The sequence below is a fragment of the Tauraco erythrolophus genome, chromosome 21, assembly GCF_009769465.1.
Source record: "Tauraco erythrolophus isolate bTauEry1 chromosome 21, bTauEry1.pri, whole genome shotgun sequence".
In the NCBI taxonomy this organism is placed as follows: Eukaryota; Metazoa; Chordata; class Aves; order Musophagiformes; family Musophagidae; genus Tauraco; species Tauraco erythrolophus.
This window is the reverse complement of record NC_141485.1, coordinates 11788354-11801427: the sequence shown is the minus strand read 5'-3', so window position 1 is coordinate 11801427 and position 13074 is coordinate 11788354. Positions and strand designations below refer to the sequence as shown.

Sequence of the window (13074 nt, the reverse complement as noted above, 5' to 3'; positions counted from 1 at the left end):
AAATCAATAATGTAGTGAAAGAATTCAAGGACGTTTTTCAGACAGGACCTTCCTTTTTTAGTACATGTTGACGTACACACCTTTAAATGGTTTCATAATATTAACTGCTTTTCAGATACACAGAAGAATTGATATCAGGCCTTTGTATCCGTAGTTCTTCAGATCCTTCCTTGCTTTTTATTAAAATATGGGAACGATAATCTCCGTACTTTTTAGTTTCCTGATTTTGGTAAGCCACTCCAGAACTGGGTCAGGCTTTCCTGTTTCCCTTTCTGTACCTTTCTGCTTTGGAGTATTAATTCAATAGACCTGATCTTGGGTCAGTTTGGTTGTTTTTGTCAATATTTATTAATTGTGAATCCTCTGTTTTCTAGCACATTAGGAAAACAGGTTTACAAAAAAAAAAAGTTGCTGTGGAGTTAAGTATTCTATTCTCAGAGCCATAAAGCTAGCTTTCCTCGTAAAATGAAGATTTAGATGAAGATACAGATGTAGGGAAAATAACATTTTGTGTGAGGTAGTATTTTCCCTCATTTGGGCAGACAGCTTCTAAGATGAGTATTGTGTGTTTACAGAATGCAAAGAGGAGCCAGTCAGAGGAGCCTGCTTGAGCTCTTGAGTGTAAGACAGTATAGATTCTACGGGTCTGTGCCTGGACTTTATTAGAAAACTTGTTTGCATGTAGAAGATTAATGGTTGTTTGGTGTTTATCACAGGGTGCCCAACGAGTACATCTTTCCCTCCTCTCATAGGCTTAGTGGAAATAAAGAGAAATATATTTGCCACGATGAGGGCAGAGCGCGACATCAGAAGCACGTGCGGTTCCCGTTTGTTGTATTGGATCTTAGGAAGGGCTATAGGAAAAGAGTTGCTGAGGAGAGAACCTGTCTGGCCAATGCCATGCTGCTAATAAAGATTTAAAGTAAAGAATCACAATAGACAGTAGTGTTCATAAAAATATTGAGGCTTGCTATTGTGCTGAAACAGGACTTCAAATTGCATTCAGTACGGAAATGTTCTTACAAGGCTGCTTCTGTAGGAGCTGCACGAGGAGGCTCAGGTTCCCTTCTCGTGTTTTAACTATTTTATATGAAATACATTCCTCTGTTTTTGTAGCTCGGAGTTTGAGTTGCACTGGCACCAGTCTGAAAGCTTTCTTTTCTCATCACCCCTTTTAGATTGACGCATTGGGTAAAAGAAGCAAAGAAGCAGAGGCAGCCTTCTTGAATGTTTATAAGAGATTAATTGATGTTCCAGGTAAGCAAATGATTTCCTTATTTTGAAAAAAACTGATGGCTTATATTTGTGTGAATGCTACTGGGCAGTTTTTCTACCTTCGATAACGTAGATACGAGCAATGGTTTTATTCTGAAATGGATACGGTCCAGTATTGTTTCCAATGGAAAGAACTATAACTAAGGCACATTTCATGACTTCTCTTAAAACTGTCATTGCATTTACATTTTAATGTTTATCTGAATCACTTTATATTATTACAAGATTGTGTGATGCTCAATATTTTTGTTTTTAGAGGGTTCAGACATTTTAACAAAAAAGGTAAATCTTGAAGGTTGATCAAGAAGCAGCAATATTTGTACTTCTAAGGGACAGAAGAAAAATTTCAGACCTTAAAAAAAAAAAAAAGCGCCTTACAGAAAAGTAAATCGCTACCAAATTTAAATTCTGTTCAGTGTAAATGTGATCATAAATTTTATTCAAATGGCTTTATTGTATGTGTTTTAAACTTTCCTTTACGTTTGGCATCAGAAGGTTCCAGTTCATTTCTCTTTAGGTTTTGGGAGTTGATTTTTTTGTTTTGTTTTCCTCAATGGTAGAAAACACTGTCTGAACAGATTTTTCTTTTTGCAACTATACCCAAAGGTGAGAGGGAGTTGGAAGTCCAAGTGTCCACTTCGGAATCTTGGCCTGACTGAGCCGTTGGCATATGACAGTGTGTGTGTGTATAATTTTATACTGTTATAAAACTTTGACATTATATGTAACATTCAAAATGCTTACCTCAGGAGAGGATTTGAGGTACAATTAATACTTGTGAGGGCTTTTAAGGCCTCATTGCAAAGCGCACCCTAGGTTTTACTTGCTTTACCTTTTAAAGAGCACATTTTGTGCATGCTTTAAATAAAAATTGATTTTTTAAAGTTTTGTTTATAGTTTAACTGGTTAAAAGGTCAGTGTTTTTCAGATGCTCAGTCAGAGGTAACCTATATATTTTTTTTATGCTTTCACATTTATAGTTGAGTAGTGCCCAGTGGCCAGTACCTGCTGTGTTAAGTGCAGCATATGTAGAGAGATTCAGGGAGACTTACCGTGCTCATCCTAGACCCCATTTGCCTCAGAAATGTTGATTTTTAGGTTAATCAGCTATGTTCTGTGAGTTTTCGTTTGCTTGTTTCCTGCTCATAGAATCATAGAATCATGGAATGGTTTGGGTTGGAAGGGACCTCAAAGATCATCCAGTTCCAACCCCCCTGCCATGGGCAGGGACACCCTCCACTACACCAGGTTGCCCAAAGCCTCATCCAACCTGGCCTTGAGCACCTCCAGGGTGTTAGTAACACCTCATGGTCTTAGTAACGTTCCGTAGGTGAACGTCTTCCTTGGCACGTCTGCTGGTGCCGTGGGAAGAGGCGGGTGACTCCGAGAGGCTGCGGGCAGTTGGCGCTAGCACGAGCAGCGTGGGCATGGGACGGGCTCTCGCAGCTCTGTTTTGGAAAGGAAACCCCTCCGTGAGGACATACCCGGCGTGCCTGCAGCCTGCAGGTGCACCATTCGGTGCTGGGGAGGGACGCTGTAGCCCCCCGCCTGCCCGCTAGCAGGGCGCAGGGTGCTGGCTCGCTGCCGTAGTTCGGAGGGCGAGCAGGTTTGGTTTCTGATGGTCTGGCTTTTTCACGACCGAGTAGTCGTGTCAAACAAGAGCTGTGTGGGCTCCTTCGCATACTCTTGTGCAGAGGCTTTTTTCTGAAGCCTGGTGTTGTCACAGGGGCTGGGGTTTGAAGAGCAGAGTGAGACCGAAGCCTTACGGAGAAGGTGGGACGGGTCCCACCCGTGCTGTAGGGGCGCTGAGGGGCTTCGGCAGTACTTCTTTGCAGGAGAAGGAATTTTCTCCTTTCCTTCGCTTGCAAGAGCAAAATTTACACCCCTTCTTCCACACTCCACCATCTCTTCTTGTCCAGCCTTGCCCCACGCATGTTATGTGTCAAAGAAATATTTCTTTGATATTCTTACTACATGTAAAAATTTCAGCCTGGCCGAGTTGTGAGAGCGACGGCGTTTGTGGGATTAGAAATATCTCCAGGTTTTAGTCCCATGCTCTCTCTGCGGCCTGAGAGGCACGTGAGGAGCGTACTGATGTTGCAAAAAGCAAATTCCAGGTTCTCAAGAAGTCCGGACAGTCTCCTGTAGCCGCGTGCAGACCTAACAAATACTCAACTGTTTACAACACGTACTGCAACGCAAAGGAAAAGGGCCATTAGGAATGTGTGGCACTGGTGTTCGTCAGGACGTGGTGGGGCTGAGCTGGGCGTATGCAGTTAGGGGCTTGCCTCATTGTATTCTATTTTTTAATTTCCTTCTGATGGTGCCTGGCCTTTTCTGTTGGGTATGTATCCACGGAGGCCTTTGCTTTATAAAAGACCATCAGTATTCATTTACCGCGTGTTGTTTTTCTCTGTGGCTCTACATATCTTTTGACCTGTCCATTTGGTATTTCAAATATTTAGGTATACTTTTAGCTCCAAAATCCTGCTGTGTTTTCTTTTTGGTGTGAGAAGGGAGCTGTGATGTTTTGAGGAAGCTATGTCTGGAATGCTGCAGAGTGGTTATTTAGCATTAAGCATCACTGTTACATGACAAGGGTGCAATTTTATCAGGCTTTCAATATCCTTTATAGGACCATATAATAATTGCAGCTGAAGTCTAATTCCCAGCAGCCAATTTTATGGTTCTTGAGGAAGGCATGTATTCCTCTCCTCAGTAATAATATGCACACTTTATATAATTAAAAAGGGCTTCTATTTTAATTTTACTATAAAATGATCTGTATTGAAACTCAAGCTACGGTGCTTTATGGATTCAGCTACGTTTAATGATTTTGTTTTCCGACTTGACCAGAGTTTTCACTCAGGCTCACCAGTAAGGAATTTGTGGGAAGGGTGGTATTTTACTTATAAATTTTTCTATGTACATCAGAGGTTTTCTCTTTAAAAGATAAAACAGGCCTTTTCACATCTCCCTCTTGAGCTTCGTGATACTGTTAAAATAGCATTATCATTGGTTTGTGCTGCAAAATTATCCTTCCTAAAGGGAGAGCACGTGTCAAGGAAAACATTTTGGTTTAGGTACGTTTATACAGCTGTAGTTCTCTGTCAGATCCTTCTGTCTTGCTTGAGACTGAACATTTTTAATTAATGGAATTAATTTTCTCATTTAATTGCCTTATTTTTCAGTATGCAGTAGAGAGCTAAAGAAAAGTGAACGCTGCCACATGAATTGCACTAATCAACAAGGTTGTCACAACTTACCTTTAAAAATAATGTGCGTATATTTATTTTGAAATAAAAGGAGGCCGGGTCTGTATTTTGAGGAAGCTTTTTTCCATCTGTTCAAGATTTCTTTCTCTTTAGTTTTATAAAATAAGTGCATTATGTTAGCAACCTTGGCTTTTAGGGTCTTAATCTTGCAAACACTGAAAGTGAAATTGGAGCCCTGATGCGTAAGTGTTTGGAGGAGCGGTGTTGCCTCGCAAAAACAGTATATTCGTAATTATGTTTTTCTAAAGCTTTAAAAAAAAATATTAAGCTTTAAAAATACTAAAAATTAAATGTTTTTCTTTTAAAAAGCAACGGTGTTCACTACTTACCTTTTTAAAAAACAAAACTTCACTGTAATTTTCAAGTAATAGTTAAAATGTGCAGACCCAGAGTGAATGCCAGATGACAGCACCCGGGTAAACTGGTTAAATAGTTTCTCTTTATGCCGTGTCTTTATCACCGTGCAATTACTGCACAATGCCACAGTTGGGTTTGCTGGGTTTCAGCGTTGCTTCTGTTAAGCACGGCGCTTGTGTAGGCAAAGAAGAAACAATTCTGCCTTTAAACAGAAAATCCGCTATCTCGATGTGGCTGCAATCAAACTGAATTTGGGTTCAGTGGCTGTTTTCCTGGAAAAGCTGATCGTATCTTTTGTGATGCTGCTCAGAGCTTGCCACCAAAGGGGAGGACCTGAACGCTCGTCTCCTTCCCGCGTCTCCCTTTGCTCCAAGGTATAATTGGTGTGCCCGGGCTGTGCGTGCCGCAGGGCCAGCCCCGCTCGTGCTCTGCACCCCACGCACCCCGTGCTCCCCCGCTGCCTCCCGGCCCGCACGGTCCCAGCCCTCCCTCGCTGCTCCGTGCTGCCTTTCCACTGCAGGCACAGTATTGTGTCTGGTTATAACCTGCACGAGCACAATAGAAAAAACGTTGTGCTTTTTCGGCACGTTCGAGAATCAGGTAGGTTAACACAAAATATTAGCACTCAGTTTGGTGGCGACTGTGCAGCCTTCTAGGGTTGAGCCATAAATGGTATTCGTTTCTGCTTAATGGGAATTTTCTCATCAAGAAACGAAATGACTCCTACAGCATAAAAGGGGATGTATGTGTGTTTTTATTGGAGACTCTTCACAGGTCTCCGTTTGATCAGATTTGCCGTGGTCTGGTGCTGTATAATGTGCATGATGTAGTTTTTAGCTCAGAGGACCCGCTATCTAAGGAAAGTACCAAATAACAGCGAGAGTGAAAAGAAAAAAAACCTAATTTTAATGTGCCCTGTCGAAACAATTAAAGGCAATAACAATGAAAGATGGCTGAAGTGGAAATTTTATCTTTCCCTTACTCCTTGTCGTCATAAATTGCACTCCCTGCCACGGGGGCTGCATCTTACTAAGGGGTCTGAAGGAGGAGCAGGCTGGTTCAGAGAGTTTTCCACACACCCATCATTACATGTAGTGTTTTGTTTACATATAATCACAGCTCAGCCTTGCAAAAACCACCCTGCTATAGGGCTTTCTTTTTCCAGGGAATGATTTAGCTGAGGAAACACAAACTTCTTTTAAAATAAGTAATCAGTTAAACACAAAATAAGTGTTAGGGAATTACTTCTAAAGGCAGAAATGAGAATTTGTTTGTCGCCCATAGAGAGAGCATCACTCTTTCACTGCAGAGCCCACGCTAACAGATGCAGCGCCTACTGCTATCGCCTTTGGCTTGTGATTATTTACAGTCGAATCTGCAGACACGTATGGCTCTTCGGGCTAAGAGAGGACTTCCATTTAAAGCGTATTTGATCAATGCTCTGAGGTTAAAGGTGATACAAGAGAAAACCAGGTTTGGTTTTGTTTGGGCCTTTTTTTCAGAAAAATCATCTGCTGCTTATGTTGAAGGTGATAAATGTGTATGAAGTTGTTGTATTTATATACATTATGTGGCTTGTTTGGATTTTTTTGGTAAACAGTAATGTTAAGCAGAAGGCATAAAGGTTAATGCCAGCCCTGATAACAGAGAGTCTGTAGAGACTTTTACATACCCAGCTGACCCAGAAGTTGCACGATATACTTAAACTGCAACACAGCACACCCAGCCTTTCGTGCCTGTGGAGAAGAGCTGGTTGAATGTAAATTTAGAGGAGACGTAAAGAGGGGAGAAGGAAAAGAGGTTCCCTCCAAGGGACTGTGTTAAGCATATCCCAAACTAGAACACTGAAAACGTAGTTTAAAAAAGTTAATACTTGGAGCACTCTTCATTAGACTAATCGTTAATTGTTTAGCAAAACTCTTGTCTAAAGAGCAAGATTGACTTAGAGCATACCCTGTGTTTGTGGTGTTCAAGATGGATCAGCACAGACAATTTTTGAGAAACGTTTGGTATCGTTACAAACAGCGTGAAAAATTTTAAGCAGTTCGTGGTTTGTTAATAATATATGTCAAAATGGTCACCCCTTTCCAAATATATTTAAATAAAATGAAGGCTGAGGTGTAAAATGAAAAGGCTTGTATTTTTGCTGCCCCTAAGTTGATGAGTGAAATGAATATTCATAAGGTGCCTTTTCTCAACCTTAGAGGGAAAAGAAAACAATATTACAATGAGTAGTCTTAGGAGGAAAGGAAGCAAAATGAACTTGCTCGTGAACAACAGAAGTAGTGCAGACACCCCCTCAAACAGAGCAGTAGGGTATCTTTCTAAACACACTTCAAAACCTGTTAAAATTAAGCAGAAAATTGAGCACAGTTAATACTTGAAAGAGCGAAAAGCGGCAAACCCCTGTGGCTGCATGTAGTGATGTAGCTCGTGATCGTATCCCATCTGAAGACAAAGTCCTTGACGCTTCACCGGCACGTTTAAACCAGGTGAAAAAACTAGAGCTGCATAAACATATGAAAAAATGCCCTAGTTCTGGAAACTGGGTCTGGAAGAGAATTCTGTACAGTAAAAAATTAGGAATCGTAGGCATTGGTGGTTTTCCCCTGTTCTGCAAACCTTCGCAAAGACGTGCCCGAGGTGGGCCCAGAGGGACGGTTTGAGGTCCAGGCTGCAGGCGGGAGATTTCGAGCAGCGTTTTGGTCGGGTCAGCAGCTGCTACCGTTTCGTTTCCCAGGACGGTCTGAATCGCCGGGGATGCTGCTCCAGCCTCCGGGTAGTCCAGCGCTGAGGAGCATAGAAGTAGCTCATAATCGCTTCAGCCTCCTTCCCTCTGGGGTTTGAATTAAGAGACACAGCATAAAGGGCAGTTTGGGATCCGGACTGGATGAGTGCACACTGGTAGGGCATGCCGTCAGCACTGCACAGTTATTTTCAGATGAAGCGCAAAGTCCTGGCCAATTCTCGTCTTTAGTATTCATTCACTTTATCCTTCTGCTTTGAAACTGATGTCAAAATAACTAAAAATAGCTCTATTACCTGAATATGTGGCTTGAAATTGGGCTTATCTGATCACATACTTTTTTCTTTCGTTTTTCTCGTTGAATTAATAATTGGATAAATTCCTTTGTAAAAGCTGGAATAAATATTCGAAGGAAGAAATATCCCTAAAGCATACACTTTAAAAAATTTATTGTGTGGTTGTCAAGCCCTATTTTACTTGGTAGGCTGGAGGCACGGAAGGAAGAGGGGAGGTGCAGATAAGGGAAGGATGCAATGAATAGAAGCAGGAAAATGTGCCGTATCAGAGAGAAGATATCCCTGCGGGCACTGGGTGCATTCACCTGGAGGTGGTAACTGCAGCCCCTTGGAAAGCTGTTGCTTTGGGAGTGGAGTTAGAGCAGCCCGAACCCTGGTGACTGGAGCAGTGCTGCGTGTTTGGAGCAAAAGAGGCAGCCTGTGGATGTGATGGGGAATATCCGACTTTCCCTTTCTCTGTTGCAGGAATGTGCACTGGAATTAGAACAAACCCCAGCTTTCGGAGGGTTTAGTGCTAAGTCTATTCAGAAGCTTTTAGGAGAAAGAAGGAATGTTTGTGGCAGAAATGCCTTCAAACATAGTGGAAGGTTCTTTTTTCTTTTTATAATCTCAAAGTAGGAGAAATGAAACTTAGAGTACAAGTGATTTTCTGTAACTGTCTTTGCTTTGCACTGAGCTCCATGCACAAGCAGTGAATTCCAACGTCTTCAGCCATTACTGGAATATTAACGATCAAACTGGAACATTTTCAGTCACAGTGGCTTCTCTTGTAACTCATCAGGTTCATTTTCAGCTGGCGTGTTATAGTGCTATAAACTATTGTATCACCCATTATCCATACCTCACTTTAATATTAAAAACTTTCCTGAGGATTTATTTTGGTAACTCCTTTGAAAATACAGGGAACTGCAACGCAGTTCATGGAGTCAATCATTTACTCTGCCTTATTTGAGTTTTTTGGATACTAGGGTACAGATGCATCTCATAATCTGGGGCAGGGCCAGAGCATCTTTCTGACAGTACTGTTCTAGAACTGGTAGATAAATAAAGGATGTTTTTAAACAACAGCCCACAAGATCCAAGAACCACATTCTGGCAAAGGGATCTATACAGTTGTGGTCAAATCGGCTCTATACCATCTTGCGTTGTTTCATTTCACCCTGCAAGCACTGGAGAGTGCTGCCACAGAGAACTTTTGTCGTGATTAACGGGGAGGAAAGGCACCAGTTTGCTGTGACTTCCCCCGTTCCCATCTGGAGGTGTGGCTTCAGCATTGCTTTGCTGCTTTACTGCTTTCAGAGGTCGGCAGAATTTGGGATTCTGCTTTTTTGCTGGTAAGGAAAATGAGAGCCCCTCACCCTCTGGTGGGCACTTCGAATTCCCCGGTACAGCCCTTACAAAATGCTCTGACAGCAGGAGGGTGAGGAGAACACTGTAAAAAAATGGGGAAAAATACAAGAAAGAGAGAGATCCCAGTCCTGTGGGATGGGGGAGTAAGAAAATATGTATAATTCTTGATTGAAGGAAGAACCTTTTCATGTTTTTTATGAAGTGAGGAGTAGTGGAGAGATGATGAGCTTTGTTTCAAACGGAATTACGGCTATAACTCTTCTGTCCCTGGGCTACCAGAGTCATAGGGGAAAAGGAGGAAAGCTATCATTTATTCCATGAAATCTTTGTCTCAGTCTCTCTAGGCTATTTCAATTCACCCCTGAAATTCCTGGGGAATAATTAATGAATTAATTAAGTATGCTGTGAGGTGTTTGAATATTCAAAAGCTACAATGTAATTATTATTTTTCTAAAACACATTTTCAGGTTATTTTCAGATACGCAGCCTCCCAAGAAAGCACTTAACTGCGTCAGAAGCTAATAGAGCTTCTTCCTGCTCTTCCTGCCTGGAAACCAGAGCCCCTTCTCCGAAAGCAGCGCTCGTGGGGAAGGGCTGAGCAGCAATGCATTCCCAAAGTCCAGACTTGTACTTTGGGACGACAGTACTGTGACAGAGCAGAGCTGAGCCTCTGGCTTCTTCAAAAAAAGTTACGTTACGTCGATAAAGTTGCGACGAGGATATTATTTTTACCCTGCCTGACCACTTTGCGCGGGCGTCCTTGGGAGCGCTGGGCAGAGCGCTTTGCTTGCAGGGTGGCTTGGGCAACACAAGTAGGGTGTCGCTGGAAGAAAGGCACTGCCTTCCCCGATTATTTTTAGATGCGAACCTTCGGAACCGCCTTTCCAGCGATATGAAACATTCATCGCCCCTGTAGTTCCGGCGCTGGGTCATAACGAGCGTTCTTGGCCTTTCGGTGCTACAGGCCTGTGAAGAGGGAGGAGGGGGCTTGGCCAAAGCCCTTTGTTTCGGAGAACTCCCCCCAGGAGCTCCGTTTTAAGACAGCGGATGAAACGCTTTGCGGCGGGGCCGGGCCGGGCCGGCCGCTTTGGCGGCGCCTGACGCGGGTCTCGGCGCCCCGAGCCGCTGCGGCCGGGCCGGCGGGGACCGGGGCGAGCGGCCGCCTCAGCGCAGCCCCCGCGGGGCGCGGGTCCGCGCTGCCTCCCGATCCGCCCCGCGCGATCCAGGCCGCGCCTTGCCGCTCGCCGCCGCCGCCGCGGGGTCGGGCACCGGGCGCCGGGCACCCCCGGCCGGCGGCAGCGCCGGGCGCGGCCCGCAGGGGCCGTGCCGCGCCGGAGCTTCGCGCCGAGCCGCGGGGCCCTCACAGACAGGGGAGCGAGGGCGGCCGGCCGCGGCGCGCCGTGAGCCGTGCGCTTACGCAGCGACGGAGTTTTTCCACTTCGTTGGGCGAATTTCTTCCCTCCCACGGCCCGTCCCTCCACCCCCCCTCCCCCCGGTATCAGCGACCCGGTTCGAACGGCGGCTGGGAGGAAGCGATCGGTTCTGGCGGCGGCGTCTGGCCTCGCGCAGGGACCGCGGCCGAGGGGCTTAAACCTTTGACTTTCCAGACCGAGCTTGTTCTCCTGGAGCTGCCGGGGCTCCTTCCCCCCGCTCCCAAATAGCGAGGGTGGTCCCAGCATACTCTGTATGGAGACAGCTTTTCATCAGTTGCTCATCAGCATGCTAATTGCTGTATGACTAATTATGCCCTGAATTCCAGTTGATTTTCTTAATGAGACAGCTGGGTTAATTATGTAATCGTATGATTACATTAGCCTAGAGTGCCCTGGCGAAAAGTAACGCAGGCAGGAGCGTGATGTCATTGCACGAGCAGCGCGCACAAGGGGGTGCATTCATCTCTGCCTAATGACAGGGGAGGGCAGGGTACCCACAGTGCTCTTTGTGTAAACACTTAGATTGAATTATTAAGATCTGTGTCTTTTTCCAGCTCGCAGAACGAGGGAGGGATGGTTTGGAGTTTTTTTAAACGAAGCCCACTTTGGAAATTCAGCTGGTCCTGTTCTGTCTCCTGGGTCGAGCTTGGCTTTGGTCTGAGCAGCGTGGGGGTGCGGGTGGTGAGGTGCTGCCTCCGGCTAGTCGTGTAAGGTGCTGCTTTGGCGAGATCCATCCTTGCGGTCTTTTTAAAATCGTCTGTAAAATATGTAGTTTACATGCATACGCAGCAGCAGCAGCAAAAAAAAAAATTGGTTCTCTTGCGCCGCTGTTCAAAAAAGATTTGTCATCAGGGCACGTGTGTGGTGTGAGAGTAGTCTGAGAGGTGTTCTTGCACGAGCTTGTTTGGTGTGAAGTATTAACCGCTATAAAAATAGCGTTACGTTTGTGACATTAATTTTTTTCATGCCTGTGTCCGCTGAGATACCTCCATCCACCTCCTTTACGAGGATGGAAGCTCCTGGGCGAGGGGACCAGTGCGATGTGTCACAGTGGTGAGCACAGGGACGTGCTCAGGGACCTGCTTGTGAAACGGTCCCGAAAGGGGAATTTGTTGGGAAGCAAAGGCAGGAACAGGCTCTGCAGATGCGGGTTCTGAAATGTGGCAGTTGTTGTTTCTCGCGCGGTGGTGCGGAGGCAGAGGCAGCCGTGCCGGGGGTCGCAGCCAGACATGCTGGGCTGCCTGCAGACACGTGGTGCGACGGGCTTCTGCGTGGGTACAGTATGCAACAAGTGGAGTGGGAAAGTAGAACGGAATAGGGAACGATCGAAAAAAATACACTAAATTCAGTATAAAAATAGACATCTCGGTTTACTCTTGGGCAATAATGATCTTGCTAAACTTCTTTTAAAGTTCTGGATGAGTAGATTACTTTTAGCAATTTTCTCATTTCTTATTTATCTTGTGCCTAGCAGGGATTCCCAGCTTTTGGAAGCTAGAGAAGATTCAAACCAAGAGAATAATTTGTGATGAGTTCTCCACATTTAAGTGTTAAGTGAGATGATTTTCTGTTTTACAGGTTACAGAAGAGGCATTTCCTTCTTTGCCTCTCTCCATAAGCTAGTACCACTTGATTTTTTTTTTTTTTAATGTGTATGCGTGTTGTTTGTGTAATGAATCGAAAGTTTTGGTCCATTGCTCCTTTAAAAATTCAGTGACCTCCTGTTAAATGACATGAAACATAGTAAGTCTGGTTATATAAAAAGGTATGCTTTTTCATGCATGCATACGTTGGGAAAAGGAGAGTATTTGTATTTATTTTTAAATCCACTCAGGTAAGAAAAAAAGTTGTTCTGACTGTAAGGTTTATACTTGTTTCAGATTAATTGGTGTTTATAAATACTTCAGAAATCACAGAAGTTTAGGTTTTTTGAGATTAAAGAGCATGTTGGGGCTTGCCATGAGAAACGAAGTATTTGTCTCTCTGCCCAAAACGTCTCGATCATTTTGTTGTCATGCAGTGATTAGTTTTCTTTAATGCAGTTTATAAAAATTAAGTCTAAGAGGTGCTTCAGCAGTAGGTTTTTTTTTTACATGTCCTTAAGCAGTATTTAGTGGCTGCAGGCCATTAGTCCTTCAAACAGGCTCTAGTAAAGTTTGAAGTTTAATGCACAGAGACTGTTTTTACATTTTGTTTGTTCTGCCACTGTTTTGCTACTTGAACATTAACCTTTAATAGAGCTAAATTAAATATACATGTCCTGATGAATAATTATGAGATTGCAAGCGTTTTCATTTTGTACATAAAGCTTCTCAGGGATTGCAAATTTGACTAAAGGTTTA

General features: G+C 44.0%; 1 protein-coding gene across 7 annotated transcripts in view; it reads left to right on the top strand.

Moving 5' to 3' along the window:
* CUX1 (cut like homeobox 1) overlaps positions 1 to 13074 on the top strand; it is a 358862-nt gene that overhangs the window by 130495 nt on the left and 215293 nt on the right. For all 7 annotated transcript variants that reach the window (XM_086624375.1, XM_086624373.1, XM_086624374.1 and 4 more), the window contains one exon: positions 1179 to 1257. In XM_086624375.1, the coding sequence (XP_086480501.1) occupies positions 1179 to 1257 (79 nt within the window). The remainder of the gene's footprint in view (positions 1 to 1178; positions 1258 to 13074) is intronic.